The 22,659-nt window shown below is 38.2% G+C and overlaps 1 protein-coding gene across 1 annotated transcript in view; it reads left to right on the forward strand.

Moving 5' to 3' along the window:
• szt2 (SZT2 subunit of KICSTOR complex) overlaps positions 1-22,659 on the forward strand; it is a 131,426-nt gene that overhangs the window by 60,718 nt on the left and 48,049 nt on the right. The window contains exons 47-54 of the mRNA XM_056266108.1: positions 2,519-2,637; positions 4,203-4,367; positions 5,847-5,931; positions 9,696-9,746; positions 19,382-19,558; positions 20,586-20,777; positions 22,064-22,266; positions 22,465-22,631. Coding sequence (XP_056122083.1) covers positions 2,519-2,637; positions 4,203-4,367; positions 5,847-5,931; positions 9,696-9,746; positions 19,382-19,558; positions 20,586-20,777; positions 22,064-22,266; positions 22,465-22,631 — 1,159 coding nt within the window. The remainder of the gene's footprint in view (positions 1-2,518; positions 2,638-4,202; positions 4,368-5,846; positions 5,932-9,695; positions 9,747-19,381; positions 19,559-20,585; positions 20,778-22,063; positions 22,267-22,464; positions 22,632-22,659) is intronic.

Raw genomic sequence — 22,659 nt, forward strand, 5'->3', positions numbered from 1 at the left:
TACTTGAAAGCATTATAGCCTACTATTCCTGCCAAACTTCCATGGTTACAGTTAGTAGTGTTACTACAGTAAACCCATGGTGAATGTTGCTGATCTGTGGACACTGGATAGTTCATTCATGGCACAATGTTTCTTCCTGGTTTCCACGTCAGCGCTGTTTGATCCGTTAATAACGGAGAAATGCGAATGTTTCTCACTAGATCTTGCAGCGATGTTATTACTTCAGTGGCGAATTCAAATGCTTTCTTTACTGGATTTGGCTGTGTAGTAACAGTGCTGATGATTAAGATCGGCTCGCGCTGTATTTGTCCAAACTGATAAACGGTCCTTCAACCACACAATAACGAGTGGTTTCGTTCCGCTTACATTACATTTGCCATTTGATGTTGGGCAATGTTGTGGTCACGCACATTATGAGCGCGCTTGCCACGCGTGACGCGCCTTCATTTGAAATAACGAAATTTTGGTCGGCAGGAAAAATGGTCCAACGAACCGTTCGGTTCAAAAATGCGTACCGAAAACCGAACTTAAAGCCTCGTACCGAACGGTTCAATACGAATACGTGTATCGTTACACCCCTAGTGTGTATGTATTACACACAATACCACTCAAAAGTATAAGGTCAGAAAGAGAAAAATTCAGCTTTGATCACAGGAATAAATTACATTTTAACATGTATTACAATAAAGAATATACATATATATATTTAAATTGTAATAATATTTTACAATATTACTGTTTTAACTGTATTTTTGAACTGTATAGGTTTGGGGTCTTTAAGATTTCTTTTATATATATATGTGTATGTGTGTATATGGTGCGTATATATATATATATATATATATATATATATATATATATATATATATATATATATATACACACTCACCGGCCACTTTATTAGGTACACCTGTCCAACTGCTCGTTAACACTTAATTTCTAAGCAGCCAATCACATGGTGGCAACTCAGTGCATTTAGGCATGTAGACATGGTCAAGACAATCTCCTGCAGTTCAAACCGAGCATCAGTATGGGGAAGAAAGGTGATTTGAGTGACTTTGAACGTGGCATGATTGTTGGTGCCAGAAGGGCTGGTCTGAGTATTTCAGAAACTGCTAATCTACTGGGATTTTCACGCACAACCATCTCTAGGGTTTACAGAGAATGGTCCCAAAAAGAAAAAACATCCAGTGAGCGGCAGTTCTGTGGGCGGAAATGCCTTGTTGATGCCAGAGGTCAGAGGAGAATGGCCAGACTGGTTCGAGCTGATAGAAGGGCAACAGTGACTGAAATAACCACTCGTTACAACCGAGGTATGCAGCAAAGCATTTGTGAAGCCACAACACGCACAACCTTGAGGCGGATGGGCTACAACAGCAGAAGACCCCACCGGGTACCACTCATCTCCACTACAAATAGGAAAAAGAGGCTACAATTTGCAAGAGCTCACCAAAATTGAACAGTTGAAGACTGGAAAAATGTTGCCTGGTCTGATGAGTCTCGATTTCTGTTGAGACATTCAGATGTTAGAGTCAGAATTTGGCGTAAACAGAATGAGAACATGGAACCATCATGCCTTGTTACCACTGTGCAGGCTGGTGGTGGTGGTGTAATGGTGTGGGGGATGTTTTCCTGGCACACTTTAGGCCCCTTAGTGCCAATTGGGCATCGTTTAAATGCCACGGCCTACCTGAGCATTGTTTCTGACCATGTCCATCCCTTTATGGCCACCATGTACCCATCCTCTGATGGCTACTTCCACCATGTCACAAAGCTCTAATCATTTCAAATTGGTTTCTTGAACATGACAATGAGTTCACTGTACTAAAATGGCCTCCACAGTCACCAGATCTCAACCCAATAGAGCATCTTTGGGATGTGGTGGAACGGGAGATTCGCATCATGGATGTGCAGCCGACAAATCTGCGGCAACTGTGTGATGCCATCATGTCAATATGGACCAAACTCCCTGAGGAATGCTTCCAGCACCTTGTTGAATCTATGCCACGAAGAATTGAGGCAGTTCTGAAGGCAAAAGGGGGTCCAACCCGTTACTAGCATGGGGTACCTAATAAAGTGGCCGGTGAGTGTATATATATGTACTTAAATTATAATAATTTAAGTACAGAGAAACAGCATAGATTTTTTTAGCTAAGTCAAACTCTCAGGACTCTCCATCAGCACATGCAGTGGCATCAGCATCTGACAGGAGGCGCTGTTGGCCTTCGCACACGTCCTCCTGTTATATATACGCCCATTTCATTCCTGTAAATGTTTTACTTCACTCCCAAAGACAAATCATTTCCAGTCTATCAGTTTAATTTTAAATGCGTATTTGTAATTTATAGGGACTTTTCATGCTTAGGCGAGCAGCTCTGAGGGATATCGGCACCTGCTAGAGAGGGAGGCTTAATTTATAAATCAAAAGTCAATATGAAGTGGCTTCCAATCTGTGAACAATTTTACCTGCATAATATGACATAAATTATAGTGAGCTGTTATGTTTTGTGATGTACAGGTCCAGAGATCACTGATGAATTAGTGAAGGTATTGAGGAAGCGTCTGGACGAGGCCACGCTGGACATTATTACAGTCATGCTGGTCAGGAACTGTAAACTGACGCCTGCAGATGTGGAGGTGATCTCTCTTTCTCCGTCTCATCCACCATCTCTCTTTTCAACCCTCTTTTTTCTGTGTCTGACTTAACCACAGGCTGGTGCAGAACAGATTAAAGTCCCCCTGTGGTGAAAATCAAGCTTTTAATGTTGTTTATACGCCTTTTTAATATGCTTTAAGACAAGCCATGTACAAATTCATAAGTCGACAGCATTGCTGAGTATTTTCTCCTTAAAACTGCAGTGAACCAAAGACAGTCTCAAAATCACGGTTTGAAATCACTGGTGTTTCTGACGTCACAAACGACCTTGTAACCAATCAGGGGTGTGTTTCCCGAAAGCATCGTTAGCCAACTATGGTCGCAAGTTCCGTCGTTACCAGCATAGTTCAACGAGTCGGTGTTTCCCGAAACCATCGTTCCAACGAACATTCGCAAACGGCATCGCAAAGTTGTGTGTGTGAGCGACAGATCTCGACCTGTGTTTAGAAGCAGAGTTTCTAGATTGCATGACATGTGGACTTAATAAATCCGTATCTTGAGCAAAATAAGCAAACTGACATTAAGTACAACCTGTCTTTTATTTAGAATACATACAAATATCATTTGTATAGTTTGTCAAGAGATTTAAAGCAGTTTTTGAAGCGTGCGCATGTGTGAGCGTGCTCTACTATGTAAGAACGAGCCTATGATTGAATTTGGAAATAAAGCGAAATAACTGAGAAAAATTTGAAATATTCCTCAGATGCCATGTCTGTAATTTATAGCAAAGCATCTAGCATTAATTCGATCTCAAACAGTTTCATTAAAATAAGTTATTACTCCACCACGTGCGTGGTTGAACGACCACTTTGCGACAATATGGTTTGGGGAAACAGTCGTGACTTGCTAGTTGATTTTTTTCAACGATGCATCGTACTATGATAGTGAAGCATCGAGCTACGTCGTTGTACGGGAAACACGCCCCAGGTCAACGTGTGATCGTCAACCAGTGGATCTCTGAGCTGAGTGAGTGAGTGGAGGTGGGGCTCATTTACATATTCATAGAACCACATATACTAAATGAGGCAAGGGTGTCGAATTACATTCAAGCTATTTTAAGGCATGAAAAATGTTTTTAAGGAAAAAACTTTTAAATATGTCATTTTGGTGATCAAATATGAGTTTTAAGGGATACAATTATTGACTTCAGGGGGACTTTAAGCAAATTATATTTAACTTCGTTATGCAGAGACAGACATTTGTGAAAAAATAGCATGAAAGTATCATAAAATAAAACTCATGCACTGTATTTAGAGTCTTCTGAAGCCTTTTTGCTCTTTTCTGATTTTTTAAATACTTTTAGCTTTGAATCAAAGCTTGTAATGTTGCGATTCATCTCAGAGCGAGTTTTTATTGAAGTATCACCGAAAAGCTGCGGAAGGTGCGGTCTCTGTTTCTCTCTCTATACTTCAGAGGCTCAGTTTCCGTCTGTGGGCGGTCACAGGCATCTCGTCTGAGATTTAATGGTTGGATAATAGACTGTGGATGTGATTTGTGTTGATTACACATAATTTTTTTCATTTCCACTCTTTCTTCTTTGTCTCAGTTCATTCAGCCTCCCGGCTCTCCGGCGACGGAAGTGATGGAGTTCTGTCTGCCTCAGTACTGTGTGCCGTGGATCCAGGCCGTGGCTCACTACCTCCGCCAGAACCTCCTCATCTTCCTCCACATCCCCAAATACACCGACAGCAACATCGAGCATCACTTCAAGGTACACTCAGTCTGATCCCGCTGAGACAGACGGACACATTCCCAGTGCATTTGATTAATAGAGATGGTCATGTGTCAGAGAAGCACTGCTGTAGATTTAGGTTTAGAAATGACATTATAAATCTGTAAAATGTTCCCTGATTTAAACAACAGTACAGTTTATACACTGCAGAATCATACCAAAATATTTACTGGTAAACGTGATGTAATTTAAGCCTTTGTGAACAAATATTACACAGGGGTAGAATGACTCATGAATCATAAAATGAAATATTTAGTTTAAAATATTAAAGAATAATCACATGGTTTATTTTGAATTATTATTATTATTATAATTATTATGCATTATTATTTTTATTATATTTTTTAACTGAATATTTTGCTAAATATTTTCTTAGGAATTTTTTATTATTTATTATTGCATAAGTTTTTATTATTTTTCAAAACTGAATATTTTGCAAATGAAATATGCCTTTTTCAAAAGAAAAGCAACGGTCTTAAATGTTTCACTTTCACAAATCATTTTCAAATGGTCTGATGAAATCCATTCGTCAGAAATACTACTGATTACGTAAATATATATATATATATATATAAAAAGAAAAGTGTAACAAAGTGGTTTGCCAATAAGCGGTTTATACTTTGATGTGAGTGTGAAGCGAGGCACCACAGATAACGTGTGAGCGCAGCAGAGCTCTGCAAACGTGTTTAGACATTTGTGCTCTCTGAGTGAGTGCGGTTCTGTTTAACAGGTCACTGAGAGTTCATTCAGAGAGCTCCCATAATACACTTCTCCACCGGGAGCCAAAACACACACTGTTGCATTTCTGTATTCTCTTAAATGTCCCTTTTTTAGAAGCTAATATGTGATTTAGAATTTAAAGTGCACAATAGTCATGTTGCTTTTCTCACATAATGTCGAACAAGTGATTATAATTACAACTTGTCTGCATTAAGTACCTTTTTACGGTCTGATTTGTAAAAAAAGGCTAACAATATCTAATAATTACAAATATCAGTACCTAATCATATCTATAATAATGAAAAATCAATAATTATGGCCAGTATTGTGCAACTTCAAATGAGAATCATTATGAAGATATAAAAATAAATAAATAAAATATGCATACATAATTTTTTGGTTGCACTTTACATTAAGATTCTATTTGTTAAAATGTGTTATTAACAATGAAAAACACTTCTAAATCATGTATTAATCTTAATGCTAATTTCAGCGTTTACTATTACACTATTGAAATCAAAAAGTGTATCTGTTAATATATTAATTAATGCATCTGAGCTAACGTTACCAAAGATGAATAAATACTGTAACAAATGAATTGCTCATTGTTTGTAAATGTTAGGTAATGCATTTATTAACGGTAACTACTGGAACATTATTGTAAAGTGTAACCATTCTTTTTAGATGATCAATCTCCATAAATCTGTTTTCTTTGTTTCTCGCCGTTTTCTCTCTTAGCATTACTTCCATTTGAGCAGCGAGCTGCCGGATCATGACATCTATCTGTACAATAAACCTGGAGGCCAAGGAACAGGAGGCAAAGGTAAAGGCACTTATATTCTCCCAACCCAGCTAGCAAACATCATCCGCATCTCCTTTTTCTGTGGTTTGATTTGTATCTCACTGTGACTCCTTTAGCGCCTCCTAAAGCCCCGTTCACACGTCACGAGCTGTCGCTCTAATGTTATTGGTAGACTGCACGTCTAGCCATATATCTATACAAAATACCATCAGAAGTGACATATACAACTATATCATTTTAATTTGACTAGGAATTAGGCTCAAAAGAAACAGTATGCTGTTAGGAGAGTGTTTTTATATTACCACAGCAGTGTTCAGTGGATTAGATCATTTACTAGATTAACGATCGATCAATCAACAAATTAAACTCACTCATTCTGTCATAAATTACTAAAACGTCATTCGAATTTGACAAATAATCAATTTTCTTGTCCCTAATAGTCAACATAATGCAGGGAAACTGTAAAATGATCTGCAGCAGTGCTAAACTTGCATCATAAAATTACAACACTCGAACTATAAATGTATATGAATTAAACTCACTGAGACTGTCGACAGTTTCTTTTCCATTCCTCATTTTATTATATCCATGTATGTGGTTACAGTCAAATCATATAAAACAGTGAAATCTCCCACAAACTCTTCTGTCTTGCCTGCACTCCACGTGAGCTCCACTGAGAGTCTTCTTTCCTATTGGTTGTCGCTCGCGAAAATCGCTTTTCATTTGCATAAAGTTGAAATTTCTCAACTTTTGTCGCGTGTCTCTTGTCGCTTGACACGCCCACATTCTGTCGCCAACGGTCACTGGTCGCCGGATGTCGCCAGCGCTCCATTGAAATGAATGGGATCATGTCGCTGCGTGTCGCTGGCGGTGTGAACGGGCCTTAAGTCTTATTTCTGAGGTCCTGAATAACACACACTTTGCCTGCTTACTTTGCCAAAATGTTGTGAGTTTTATTTCTTCCTTCCATCAGTGTTTGCTGGCACAGGTTCGCTCCATCTCGCTAGATTTGCGGACTGCTCGGTGTTGTTTCGCTTCAGCCTTATTAAAAAGCGAGCACATTTCTGTATTTACACAAGTGCGTTGTGACTGAGCTCCTCTCCCTAATTCATTGTTCCTGGATCTAAGTGTACACTAGTAGGTAGTTATAGGTCTTAGTATTAGTATAGGTACTAATAGGTATTAAGCAGTGGTTGAAGTTGTACATAATATTAAGGACACAAATGTTCATGAAAATGTCTTTTTTATGAATAAAATTCATTGTATGTATATATACAGTACTGGTCAAAAGTTTGGAAACATTACTATTTTTAATGTTTTTGAAAGAAGTCTCTTATGCTCAGCAAGGCTGCATTTATTTGATAAAAAAAATACAGTAATATTGTGAAATATTATTACAATTTAAAATAATTGTTTTCTATTTTAATATACTTTAAAATATAACTTATTTCTGTGATCAAAGCTGAATTTTCAGCATCATTACTCCAGTCTCCAGTGTCACATGATCCTTCAGAAATCACTCTAATATGAGGATTTATTATCAATGTTGGAGACATTTGTGCTGCTTAATTTTTTTTTTTTTATAACCTGTGATACCTTTTTCAGGAATCTTTGATGAATAAAAAGTAAAAAAATAACAGCATTTATTTAAAATAGAAATCTTGTGTAACAATATTCACTACCGTTCAAAAGTTTGGGGTCAGTAATTCTTTCTTTTTTGAAAGAAATGAATACACATCATTCAGCAAGGATGTGTTAAATTGATAAAAAGTGATAGTAAAGATTTATATTGTTAGAAAATATTTCTATTTTGACTAAATGCTGCTCTTTTTAACTTTTTATTCATCAATGAATCCTGAAAAAAGGGTTCTAAATTTTTTTTAACCATTATTTTATACTGTAATAATATTTCACAATGTTACTGTTTCTTTCTGTTTTGATCAAATAAATGCAGTCTTGATGAGCATGTGTTTTCTGGCATACTTTTACTATTCTTCATCAACATCTAAATTTAGACAGGCAAAATTCACAATTACAGCTTAATTATGACTAATAACAATGGTCTTCTGCCATGATTCTTTAACTGACACCACAAAATACAGTCGAACTTCTTTAAGTGGAAAATTACGGTACAGTTTAAAATTAGGCCTTTAAAGATAACATTTCATTTTAAATCTTATCTGAAATCTGCATGCGACCCCTTTAGGTCCTCAAAGCAGGGTGTTTTTAACACTCCTTTGGGCTGAATGTGGAGTTTATAAATATACTCGAGTACGAGTGGAAAGTTTGTGAGGCTCCAGGTCTGTCTCATTAACGTGAAGCGTCTTTAACAAGCCTCTTAGGGTCCTAATATGACTTGATCCTAAACTGCAGAGAGATAACTGTCAGGAGGAGACAGCAGAAGTGGTAGCAGCTTCGGACTGGAGCCACGGGGTTCCTCTCCTCTTCTTTCCCTAACACTAATGAACTGACAGTCCACCTAAATACCTGGAAGAGCTGCTCCTGAAGATCTCCTAATGCACCCGCTATTAAAAGGACCATTACTGGATGCTCTTCCACCATTACAGATCATGCACTTAATCAGAATGTAAATAAAGGGCTTTGTGGCTCCTAGAATTGTCTACTTGTGGGTTTATTGATGCAGGATGACAGTAATATCAGTTCCTGAGAGGTCGGAGCAGCTCCTCCAGGGGTTTTGAAGGCGGCCATTTGGCAGGACTTCATTGAGATGTTCACTATTATCAGCCTGACCAGTGCAGTGTGTGTATGAAATGGGTTTGAATTTCCCACAAGCCTTTACATGTCCTGGGATGACTCAAAACATATCACACGCAAGTACATTAATCAGTGTTATTTTAGCATTAATTATATATTCCATGTTTTTATTTTTAGATTATTTTATTGTGTATGTGTGTGTATATATATATATAATATTATTATTATATTTTAGTAATTTTCTGTGCTTTCGTCATTTTATTTCGACTTTAAAATCTATATATTTATTAAGGTTTCAATTATTTTGGTTTTAGTTTTAGTAGTTTTATTAATTTACTTGCCAAGGGAACATTTCTAATGTTTGTTTGTTTAAGTAGGTGTATCAACTCATTTTCATATTTTATTTAAAAAAAATTAGTTAACAATAACAACACTGATTTTAATGCAGGCAATTTAATTTAAATTAGCATTTGAATGTTACCTCTATGTTCATCTTCCTGTTTCTCTTCATCTCTCTCAGTAGTTTTCTGAAATTGTAGCTTGCCAAGCAACTTTATTTGATTTAAATCAGTATTCTGTTACAAAAACAATTAGGATGCCGATTACAGTAGCTGATTCAAACCTGAACACCAATGTACTCACAATACAACTGACATAAAGTTACATTTGTGTCACATTGAAAGGCCTTTAAAAATAATGTTTCATTTTAAATCTAATCTGAAATCTAAAACCCCTTAAGATTTTCAAACCAGAGAGGTTTTTAGTTGCGTTTTTATATATAACGGACTTTTGCGAGCAACATTAATTGATGACTTGAATTGCTTAAAAATCTTGAAACGCTTAAAACTGGTTAATTGAAATAAACTCTAGTAAACAGATTTTCTGACACTGCTTCTCAATGCTACTTCAAACTACTTTAGTGCTGCGACTCGAGTGACGAAGAAATCGCACACTACAACTTTAAGTTGGTGCCGCTACTCTTAACTCCCCAACACTGCTTATTGGTTGATCATTAATGTTGATTTGTCCCATTCATTGTTTCTGTCCTGTGGGTGTCTGTTGTGCCTCAGGTACAATGTCAGACCTTGTTCAGAATCTCTTCCCAACCTCTCAGTTTCAAGGTATAAGACCCTCCTCCCACTCCACTGTTCTGCTGTGTGTCCTGCGGCGCCCCCACTGGCTGCGTGTGGAACTGCATGGTCACGTGATCACAGCTTAAAGGGGTAGTTCACCCAAAAATGAAAGTTTACTCACCCTCATGTCGTTAGATCTCTCTGTAGCTGTTTCCATCCACCTATTTTTATACCCAGATTTTACAACATACAAAAATGCTAGATGGGAACGCCAAGATGTGCGCTCAATTTAGGCGCATAAGATGTGCATAAGTTCTAAAAATGCGCATGAAAAGTGTATGCGCTCAAATAAGGCGCATACATTTTTTTATCTGATAGAAAACATGCGCATAAACTAGAATGGAAGCCCATTACCCGAATAATTTCTTCGTTGCTCTTGAAACAGCTATGTGACTTTGCACGATGGGATGGCATAACTGCGGACCGATCTCGTTACACAGCATCTGAAATATTGATTTGATCATTCTGAAATGCCTGAGCAAAGTCTGTCGGTTTAATTATCTCCCAGAACTGTCTTATACGACTGCATTCTCAAACAGCAGGCATTCGCCTCCGAACACAAGATAACATGACAGCGTTTATTGTGTTCCTTCTTTGCGCAAGTAGCCTAAAGGCCTATTCACTTCGCCGACGTTTAACGCCTCGTGACTAAACAAAGGGCGCCAATGTGAGTGTGCGCACCGACGCGAAAAACGGCACGCGTAAAAGCGTCATTTAAGAAAAAAAACGCCTCGGGTTTCTTTTTTTAGTTTGACGCGCCGCGTCAAAAACTATCCGACCAATGAGATTGGCGCTTTTGCTCACGTGTCTGAAGCTTCTGAAGTTACAGTAAAACACAACTTGGGGGCGCTCAAACACAAAACGGTCTTGCCGAGCAAAAATAATTTCCTGCCGGGAAAAAATAAGACGAGGAAGATGCAAGGCAAGATGAATGTAGAGCTGTTGTTCTCGTTGGTGTCGGATCATAAAGAACTATATGACAAACGCGACAGCGACTACAAAAATCTTGATAAAAGAGAATGTTATGGATATGGAGTGGTATTGCAGAGCAAATGGGCGCCATCTAATGTCAGGGAAAGAATTTACATGTTCACTCGGCTCATCGCCAGCGAAAATCGCTTGGGTGTGAACACAAAAAACGCGTTGAAAAACGCTGTCGAATAACGCGCGCCGATATTCGTCCCGGTGTGTACGAGCCTTAATTCATATATGAAAGAAGGCATTTTTCTTAGTGACATTTTGCGGCAGTTTTCAGGAAGTGCCGATTTTGTTCTGTTCGACTCACTGGATGGAAACAGCGCTTTATTTTTTCAAATGTTTGATACGATGTTCCAATTTTGCGCACAAGTAAAATTCACAACTTTGGATGGAAACATAGCTTTTGTTTAATCTGTGGAACACAGAAGGAAAAGTTTAACATAATCTCTATAGCTATATATAGCTATAGCTTAAAAATTGATAAAAAAAGCATCATAGAAGTTGTCCATATGACCTGTGCACTATATATATTCCAAATCTTTTGAAGCCATTGCATAACTTTATATGCGGAACTGATTGAATTTGAATCGGTTATTTGCTGAAAATCTAACTTTCCTTCACGTTCAGATTGAAAAATGGGAAGCCGGACTGGGTTTTTTCATTACGGATTGTCTTGCACCAATATGCAGATGCATATAAGAGAAAATAAATAACTGTGTTTATTTTTTAAATTGGGTGAACTGTTCTTTTAAGCTGGCTGCCCAATTACCAACTCAAAACACCATGCTAATGCTAGGAGATGTTGAATGCTTCTGGCGCATATTAAAACAAAAATTTTGCAGTCAGTCAGTGTGAAGTTCACTGAGAAAAAGAGCATTGTGCTAACGATCACCAAATGACATCTTGCAGTAGTATTGCAATATGTGCCTTTATGTTTGCTTAGTTAGGCAGTATCAAACAACATTTAAGATGTAGACAATACGCTGATTTCACGCAGCCGCCATTTTGAAGTGGCTCCGGTGGGAAGAAAACCGGAAGTGTCGGCTTTAATCATAGGAGAGTCGCGAATGAGATGGCATCTTGTTGTGTTAAATGTAGAAATTAGTTATTCATAAAAATGTACATACATTTCTTTCATACTTTAGACTATATACAGTGAAATTCATTTATAAATACATTTTTTTTTATATATATATAAATCAGAACGTAAAAAAAGAAGCAGGAACGAACTATATACATACCCTAAATGCGGCAGCAGCTTCAGGTTGGTAGTCCAAGGCATTGTTGTCTATCTGTACTTCCGGGGTTCTTCCCACCGGAGCCTCGCTTTCGATTTCAAAATGGCGGCTGCGTGAAATCGGCGTATAGGGCTTGTAAGTTTCTCTGTGTGAATGGAGCTCATTGGTCACTGTTCATTGTTCCATGAAGCCACAAAGACAGTAGCTGTCACACAGACAGGGCTGTTAACATTCACCCGCTGACTGACTCGTCACGTACATGTTCATTCTCAAACACTGATGTAAATGTGGCTGAAATCTGAGGGGGGAAACAATAATGGGCCTCCAGCTTCAGTGCGTTCATGTGTTTGACAGTGTTGACGTAGAGATGAGCTTTTCTTGAAGCAGATGCTGCTCACAGATGAATGTTACACTGGCCTTCTGCTTGGATTTTATGATTTATAACACATCTAAATTAATAATACTAAACAACGGGTCCTCATGCGTTTCCTAGCTTTTCATAATCAAATTATGGTTCCAGCACATATAACAAATATTAAAACTAACCATCAATAATAGTGTGAGTTGTATTATTTGAGTTATATAATAGCGTACCTTTGCATATAGCGTAACACAGCAATGATATTTATGATAATTTTTTTATGCAACTAACAAAGAGCATTTTTACAGCATTAATCTAGTAGTAACTGTTAATTATTTTTCATGCTAGTTCAAAATGCAATTAATAATGTTGACAAGTTTTGGGTAAATGTTTCTTAAAGTCACTAAGGCTGCATTTATTTGATCAAAAATGTAATTATGTTTCACAATATTACTGTTTTACTATATTTTATACTATATATTTTTTGATGAATAGATATTTATTTGAGATAGGAATCTTTTGTAACATTATAAATGTTGTTACTGTCACTTATGTTTAATTTAATGCTTCCTTGCTAAATATAATTAATTTATTTACCCAAAAAAAAAAATCATACTGACCGCAAACCTTTGAACAGTAGACTGTTAAAATGTTAAAATGGATTAGTAGTATGTATAATTTAACATAGAAACTAGTTAAGAAATGTTAGTTCATGTTCTCTTCAACTAATGTTAATGTATAAAACTTTAAGGTGAACTTATAGTGCTACTGTATAATCTTAAGTGATGCATCACGCAAAGACTTTTCGTGTTTTCGTCATAAATTTAAGGTATCTTTTGAAACAACCCTTCAAATTGTGCAAGTAATGCTACATTTATTCTTTCATTGCATATGACAATTTCTCATTGTGTATTTTTACTTTGTTAAAATTATCACTTTGTACCGTGTGTATGAGATCAGATTTTCTGTGTGTCCAAAATCATCTCATTCACACTCTCTGGCGCTGTCATTATAAATCAGAAAGTGACTTCCATGATGGGCTCTAGGGCTTCAGTCAGACAGTCAGAGTCCAGCAGAGATTGAAGGGCCCTTCTCTGTCTTCATGTAGTCTCACTAGAGCGCAGAGGTCACGCCACACTACATCACACCTCATCAAGTGCTCTTAAAAGATCACAGCGAATGGACTTCTTAGATGAGAGGGCAAAGAGAAGCTACTCATTGATTGGCACTGCTCTGAAAGCAACACGTACTTGCATTGTGAATCACATTCTGACACATTTCAGAAATGCGATGATGCAGGAAATTGAACTTGCTTAGATGGAAGCATTTATGTACTCGTGTATTGTGTGTTTCAGAGCCAATGCAATCTTTCATACATGCATCCAGGCCGCACTTATGCAGAATGCATGCACACTTTAGCATGTGAGCGCACATGGGTGATTTATCTCAGATGATTGTGTGTGCAACGCATTAGTATCTGATATCTGGCACACACACACACACACACACTTACACATCGATCATGCTTCAAACCGCTAACGTCATACGCTAATACAAGCAGCTGGATAAATCCCTGCTCGCGCTCCACTGTTTGCTGCTAATGCCTTTTAATGCGACCGCCGCTCTGTTTGCGAGGCTTTCTTATAGCCACAACCACTGGAGCGAAGGCGCCATCGATCTCTGAGAATCTAATGATGGAAATCTCTCTCTTTCTGCGCTTATCAGAGCCGCGGCTTCACACTGTAAACAGCACAACCGAGTCAATACAACAGCAGAAAAACCCATTTAAAGGATTTATGAGAGTTTGTACTCAAGTAGAGGCATTGTTTTTCTGAAATATAGTTGTGTTTATATAATTTAAGGCTACATATGGGTGTTTCTTCAACTGTTGGCACTTTCATCCTTGTGGACTTTTAGAAAATATACTCTCTTAAAAGTTTATACACTTTTAAACAAAATTGGCACATTTTGTTATGAGCTTTTGCCCTTTTTTAACCTTAAATATTTCTATTTCTACTTTAATTTATTTTTTATTTCAGTTTTAGTCATTTTAGCTCTTCAACTTTAATGTATTTATTTCAGTTAGACAACATTTCTTATTTTCATTTAAGTTTTTTTTTTTGTTTAAGTTTTTCATCTGATCAACGTTTTCTATTGCCGAAAACAACACTGTTTTGTGGTGAAAATGACACTTGTGGAAACGGTTTAAAGCAGTTTTAGAATAAAATATCAGACTAGCCGACCATATCTAGCATTTTATGGATCCAAAATAAAAAATTAAATAGGTATGCATCGATGTATCGGCCAATAATCGGTATTGGCCGAAAAAAGCTATTATTTTCAATGTCAGCCATCATCTGATAGTTTAAAACAGCCGATGATCAGGGCTGATTATATCCTATCAATCAACTCATACAGTGGCAGACTGCAACTCATACTTTGTGTGAAGAAAATGTGTGTTGAATTTAGGGCAAGTTAATGCTACATTAAAATGAACAACAGAGCCCAAACTATTATATTCAACTGCTATTTGTATATTTACTTGTATTAGAGGAAGAAAAGACTCCCGCTCCGTGTTGCCACTTGAACAGAGGCGCTACAGCGATCTGTCACATTTCAGAGCATCAAAATGCCATTTAATGTTTGAATTTCGTAAAAAAAAATGGACATAGTTTGAAAGCTGAGACTTTGTTGCTTATCAGAAGTAAGCACAAAGCTCTTTGCGATTATTGGATGAGGATCACACTACAAATAATGTTTGGTGTACTGAAAAAGCACAGACCTGGAGACTAGACAGGATCAAAACAGCCTGCTTTAACGGCGCTACTTTTCAACTGTTAATGCGTTAACCTCTAATATTATAGTAATGTACCGAATGAGAGGGTCCTCGATTTAGTTTACAGCATTAGTTGGGACTGATAGGGTACAGGTGGCATCATCAACTCCTCTGCCAGATTTGTATGCAAACTGCATAGGATCAAGTGCTGACTGTGTTAAGGCTAAAATCTCCTTCCTTACTATTTTTTCAAAAGATTTCATAACCAAGGAGGTTAGAGCAACAGGCCTGTAATCTTCCAGAGAAGGAGAATTTCTTTTTTTCGCAATTGGCACCACAATGGCATCTTTCCATAAACAAGGGACTTTAGAAAGTTGTAATGATTCATTAAAAATAAATGAATAAATCCCTGAAAGCTGCTCTGCACAGTTCCTCAACAGCCTACCCAGACCCGCCGACAGGGGGGGACAAACGGGTCTGTTGTCCCGGGCCCAGGGTAGGGAGGGGGGCCCAGAACTGGGCCCTCATTAAATTATGGAATAATTGTAAAAAAAAAAAGAGAAAAAAAGGCATATTTGTGGAAAAAATATCTAATATTTGAGTTACATAAAAGCTTTTTATTTGTTTTCTTCCTAATTGTCCTTGAAATAGTGGTCAAGACCCCCCCCCCCCCCCAAAACAAAAATGGTTTGGCCAATGATCAAAATATGATGTTGTCATTTGATTTGAAGTTCAGTAGGCTAACGTTACGCTCAAAATGTCCGGTCAGCAGAAGTCCGGTGCTCAGAAAAGAAAAGAAAAGAAAAGAAAAGAAAAGAAAAGAAAAGAAAAGAAAAGAAAAGAAAAGAAAAGAAAAGAAAAGAAAAGAAGAAAAGAAAAGAGAAGAAGAAAAACAGAGGCCTTCGAGATGTCCTAAACAAATATTTTTTAAAAGGTGGTGACGGTGAAGCTGGAACTAACGTTAGTAAAGTCAACGTAGAGCAAGGTAAGAAACAGTGCAGCCAACGTTTATGAGTGTTGTCAAAGACCCGGCACTTCGGTACCAAGTCGGCACTAATTTTTTTTTAAACGTCACGCCACGGTACCAGGTTTTCTCAAACCCGGTACTTGATGCGCGTGCAGTTGCGTCCTCTTCATAAAAGCGCTGAGACATGGCGACCGGCGGTGCTGCTGCTGTGGTGGCTGTAAATCCACTTGTTGATAAGAAATGAGGAAAGAGCCACATATGGAAATATTTAGGATATTAGCTCATAATAGCGACGCGGCGCGCTCGTTTTTACAGGCGCGCCTAAGTTCATTGTTGCATAGCAACGACAGACGCCACGGGAGAGCAAACGCTTGTGGAAAGGAGAAAGCGGTGCGAACTGCGCTCTCCATGATGACGAGGAAGTATTAGCAAAGAATCCATTGATTTCTAGCCCTTGCATTAGCTTTACTACTAGATATATTTATGGAGATGAGAAATAAAAAGCCGGCTGAAACGCATCACTGTCATCATCGGTGAACAGATAATGGTTCAGATCCGAGTCTATTTTTGCTGCGCTGCTCATGCTTAAAACTAGTGAAAGCACACTTTTGATGGACAAAAAATAAATATGATTTCACACAAAAAGTGCCCAAAATGCACAGATTTTGCATGTCTAGTGTGTTTTAACAAGAACTGCAGTAGGCTATGTCAGAAAAGAAAATGAAGACATTTATAGAAAATGTACCCATTTCAACGTGTTTTTATTATTCAGTTTGGGTAAAAGTATATGGTGTTTTATAAAAATAAATAAAAATCGTGGGGGGGGGCCCCATCTAAGATTATCTTGTCCCGGGCCCAGGCAAGACTGTCAGCTGGCCTGAGCCTACCACCAATGTTATCAGGGCCTGGACTTTTTCCAACCTTAAACTTTTTAAAACAACTACATACATCAGCTTTATTAATTTGAAATTTAACAATAGTATTCTGAGTCACTGAATTCCCACAATAATCAGACAGTTCTTTTGAAAAATCATGATTTTAAAACGTGAATAAAAAGAGTTAAAATCATCAGCTAATTCATGATCAGATTTTCCTCCTAAAATAATACATTTATTCTTCTGTTTAGTTCCGATTATAGACTTCACTCCATCCCAAGCTACATGAGACTTCCCATTTGTAAACATAATTTCTATCCTTTCCTTATACCGCAATTTTGCTAATTTGATCTAATTTCTAACTAATTTATTGGCTTCTTTGTACCGAATACTATCGCCTTGTTTAAAATAAATATTCCTTAGGTTAATCGAGTTTTTGACATGTTTAGTAATTCATGGCTTATTATTCGGAAAAACTATGCAAGGTTTCTTTTGAATTACCAAATCTTCACAAAATACAATATAATTGACCCTTCGCTAAGCCACGCCCGAAAACCGCCACTGGCCGTGGCTTAGCAACCGTATTTAGGCGCGGGAGGTCAGTCAAGCTTTCGAGCGAGGGAAACATGCCGACGCGGTGTGCGTATGGATTGTGCAAATCTAAAAATTTTCTAAAAAAATCGTGTATTCTTAAAGTTTGGACGGTGGGGTGGCATTTTTTCTCTTCCCGAAACCTTAAAGCCAAAGGGGAGAAATCCCTGGCGGGGATCAGGCAGTGTGGAGACCCATTCACAACTAAATGTAGACAGGATCAACAAAAAAAAAACCCGCCTATTGCTTGGAAATAATGGCGGTTCTTTGTTCATAATGCATATTTGAACGTAAAATAAGACGATTAAAGGCAAGACGGAGGCTCACTGACATACTTTAAAATATATTTCAGCATTTTGTTAATCGACGGCCTACTAACGTTACCCCTGTAACTTTACCCCAATCCGATCGCGGCTCTCCCGGGTGTTAGATTGATGGATAAGCTGTTTGATTTGTAATTATTAGATTATCTTCACATTTCACTTACTCTGCTGTGCATGAATATAGCTGTTCAATTTGTGTTTCCCATGTGAATGGTCTGCTAAGGAGGCGGCTGCTGCTTGCGCTGGGACCTAACGTTATAGACTTTAGCTTCAATTTTGATGAAATTATTCTCTAATCGGTTGCATATTATGTCGTGGATATATCCCTCGAATGCATACTGCAGTCCCTTTTGTCTTGCTCTCTCAGATATTTCACTTGTTCGCCAAAAATGACTAAATATCTCCTTGGGAATGTCTGACACCGGTGCATTCACACTGTAATAGACATGGCAGCCGCGAAAGCTTGACAGGCGTAGCAACAGTAACTAAGGAGGGCGGGGCTTAGCAAACGGTCAATTAGTCGCAATTTCAGTAAGATCATCTAAATCCGTACACTGGGATTTAAACAATTACCAATCGGTACATTCAAAGCACCCCATCAACTCTTGCATTGAGTCTCCAGACCACACAGGAACTAATCTTTTCTCAGTTTTTTCATGATGGTTCAATGTAGACCATAGATGTAGACAACGGAGGAAGTTTAAAATAAAAAACAAACAAAGACAAACAAACACCGCGTTACTACTTCTCTGCTACTGCTTCTACAGGTCGCCACAGTGCAGCGCCCCCCCACAGACGCCAGTCACCGACATATATCAGTCTATCGACATATACCATTCTGAATAATTGCCTATCGGGATTGGCCGAGAAATTTAGTGTCCGTGCATCTCTAGTATAAAATAATACTTTCACACTTTTTGCATAATTTGACTAAATTACAGCTTGAATGGAAATTACACCCAATAAAAACATGCTGTTCACAAGTGCTATATAACTGCATGACTTTTGAAAAACTAACATTATTAGTTTTTTAAGGTACAGCACAATTTCTGAAATGCATACAAAAAAATACATTTAAAAAAAAATATTGAAATGTTTTGTTTATTTCACCTTTTGTTACATCATCATAGTTTCAAGATGCTTTTTCATATTTTAATATTGAAATGCTGTGTCTGTCGAGGGTCATCAGATCTGTACATTAAAAGGCATTTGAAAAAGAAGCATAGTAAATGAGGATATGTTCAAAAGTTAAAAGACCGATTTCATGTGACCTTCATATAACAAGATATGTTCCTTTTAATAAAAATCATCCCCTTGAGCACAGAATGCGTGCGTCTCTATAGCATGCGTCATGCGTCTCTATAGCAAACCCCCATTTGTCTTTCAGCACTAGATGAATTTATTGCTTTCATTTGAGTTTGCATCATTTTTTGCATCTGTTCTCTGTCAAGCTCATTTACTTCTCGCCTCCATCACTTTCTCCTCTAACCCTGTTCTCTTGCTGCGCTCCCCAGGTATCGCCTGCATCGCGCTGTCATTCGTGGACGCTAACGACTGCGTGCTGCAGGTTCCCGCTCAGGACGGCAGCGGACCGGCACTTAGAGCTGACGTTTCCACCATCTCCCTCCAGCCAGACCAGTTTGAGGCCTTGACGACGGTTGTTAAGGTGGACTCTCTCAGCCAGAGCTCAGGTTGGGAAGCTTTTGCAAACAAACAGTAATTCATGTGCGTGCCCTCATAATCTTGAATCAGACTAAATTCCCCTCCCTCTTGCATCATCTCTTCTCTTCTCTGATGACGAGGGCGGGGCTATAACCTGTCACTCACATGAGTTCCACCAATAGAAAACCACAAACATCTAATCAATTCTCTTGACGTCGTTAACACTCGCCAAATGCGGATGTATTTCAGCGGTGGTGCTGAAGGCAGTCAATTACTACTAGCCACTTTGGCTGGTTGAATATACATTTTTCAATTGTAGTCTTCTAAAAAGGCATCTGAAATAATAACTAAGTGCAATGTAGTGTTGTCAAAAATATAGATTTTTCGTTACCTATTGATACTAAAATATATGAAATGCTTCCAATACTCATTTTCCGCAGAATAGACGCACGGTACCAGCTGCGCTTTCTCGCAGTTACACACAAACCCGCCTCCTCTCACTCACTCGTTTCATTTGCTCCGGATGAATGTTGTTGCTGTTACAGGGCTTGACTTTCGGCGTGGGATCGCACATATTGCGCATAATTTTACTCATTCCCGCAGATTTTGTGCGCACACCCAAAGTACGCACACATAAAGCTGCCTCTCAGTGCTTAGAGTTCTTTTTTGCTGCTTATTGCTCATAAACAGTCAAATACACACAAAATAATGTGTGAGTATTCACGTAAACACAGTCAGTTATGTTTCAAGTGAGTTGAGAAACGCACGTGTAACAGTATAATGGATCCATGCGTCAGTTCTTAAAGTGACAACAGCCTAATATACCTGCTGACAAATTATGAGATAATATTAAAAATATCTATATGGCATTTTTTGCCCCATGATGGTCAAAATTGTGGCCAGAGAAAATGCAGTGGCTAGTAACTTTAGAAAACCACTAGCCCTAGTGGCTGGTTAGCAAAAAAGTTAATGTCAAGCCCTGTTCGTCACAATAGTCTAGTGCAACTTCCGTTTCATACTGACTTTAATTACATGTGTGTTGATGTATGTGTGCAGGAGCAACTGTGCGTGTGCGCTTCGACGTGTGGGAGCAGGGTAATGTCAGCCCGCTGCAGCTGACGGACAGGCTGAGGGCCGCCCTACGTCACGCCCTCGGTGACGTCATCATGGAGATGCGCGTGCTGCCCAACCCGTTATGTCTGGACACATTCTGTCTGCCTGCTGCCGCCCAACGGGATGAAAGCACAGGTGATATGCTGAATGGACTACATTTTTGTTATTTTTGGAGTCGCGATCTGTGAGAAGATTTGTGTGTGCACTCACACACATAGGAGCGCGCGTACAGCGTGCAAATATTGAGTTCTCTTTCAAGTCTTGCGCTTGAACGGACAAGTTCAAGTTTCAAGTTTATTTATAAAGCACATTTAAAACAAACAACCTTGATTGACCGAAGTGCTGTACAAGAAATATCTAGGTTCATCCCCAAAATTAAAATAAACATTCACAAGACATTAAAAGCACAAGTACGTTTACAAAAGACTTCTAAAGTTCACACAAAAATGTTCAACATGCCCGTCTTGGCGAGTATCCTACATCATACACATCCAAACATAGTAGGATATGTCTTAAGTGAATGTAAACATTTGATATAGATGACATGTGTATCAGTATCATTGTGCTGGATCTGTGCATTAGTCTTAAAGTGACAGAAGCCTAATATTTCTGCTGTCTGTCTGTTTTTAATGTTATTCAAACAAAAAAAGACTTAGCTTTTGTAACTTTAATAGTGATTAATCTTAATTTAATTTATACAGTGAGGGTTGTATGCATTGTTTTACATTTTGATCTCTTTTCAATTCAATTTCTGAATCTGAAAACTAATGTTAGACCTACCTGAAAAAACTGAAAAACACTGTTTATTTTATTTGTCTCTTTACTCTATTGTATTTATTTGTGCTGATGCTTTTAGTGTGATTTTTTTTGTTCTTAATTTCTTTTTTTTTTTTGAGTTTTTTTATTTGTCACACGTTTTGCTCAATACACTACCATTCAAAAGTATGTCAGTACGATAAAAAAAAAATATATAAAAAAAAAACTTTATTCAGCTAGGATGAATTAATTTGATCAAAAGTGACAATAAAAACATTTATAATGTTACAAAAGATTCAAATTAATGCTGTTCTTTTGAACTTTCTATCCATCAAAAGAATCCTGAAAAAAAGACAACACTGGTAATAATAAGAAATGTTTCAAATCAGCATATTAGAATGATTTCTGTGACACTGAAGTAATGATGCTGAAAATTCAGCTTCAATCACAGGAATAAATGATATTTTAGAAAACAATTATTTTAAATGGTAATAATAGTTCACTGTTTTTACTGTATTTTTGATCAAATAAATGCAGTCTTGGTGAGCAGAAGAGACATTAAAAACAAAAAACAAAAAATCTCACTGACCCCAAACTTTTGAACGGTAGCGTATATTGGTGAAGTTGTCCTGGTTTTGCTGATCCTTAGTGTTTTGTCACTGTAGTTCCCTTGAGTCTTCTGCAGTGCGACAGTAAAGAGGTGAAGGAGAGTCATCGGCGGCCCAGTGGAGCCCACGGGCTCAGAACCAGCCCCTCTCCCATCACCCTAATATCTGCCCCCAGTTCCACCCCGAACACCGGAGCCAGCACACCCGAGTCCACCACGCCCACGGGCAAAAGCACCCGCCGCAGCTTCTGGGAAATGCTGGTGCGTGTGCTCACTCAGCATGTGCTGTCTTCATTAACAGCAAATTGCTCTCATTAATTACGACTGTCAACGCCTTCAAAATTGCATTGATGGTCAGCATGATGTGCAATGAAGCATAGATGCTAGAGAAGTGATTGGACTGGTGCCAGTTATCTGTCTTATGATGTGTGTGTGTGTGTGTGTGTGTGTGTCCGGTAGAGTAAACCAGAAACTTCTGAACTTGGCAGTCCAAAGACAACGGATGACATCATACCGGAGCGTGCCGAGGACAGTCGCATGGGCAGACGGAGACACAAGACGGAGAGTGTCAAACAGCAGTGGAACCATGAGAAAGCCATGGCAGTCGAACAAGAGCAGGCCCAGAGGTACAAAATACAATTTGTTTGGTTATGT

The sequence above is a fragment of the Rhinichthys klamathensis genome, unplaced genomic scaffold (genome assembly GCF_029890125.1).
Source record: "Rhinichthys klamathensis goyatoka isolate OS25496 unplaced genomic scaffold, OSU_Roscu_1.1 h1tg000244l_1, whole genome shotgun sequence".
Lineage (NCBI taxonomy): Eukaryota > Metazoa > Chordata > Actinopteri > Cypriniformes > Leuciscidae > Rhinichthys > Rhinichthys klamathensis.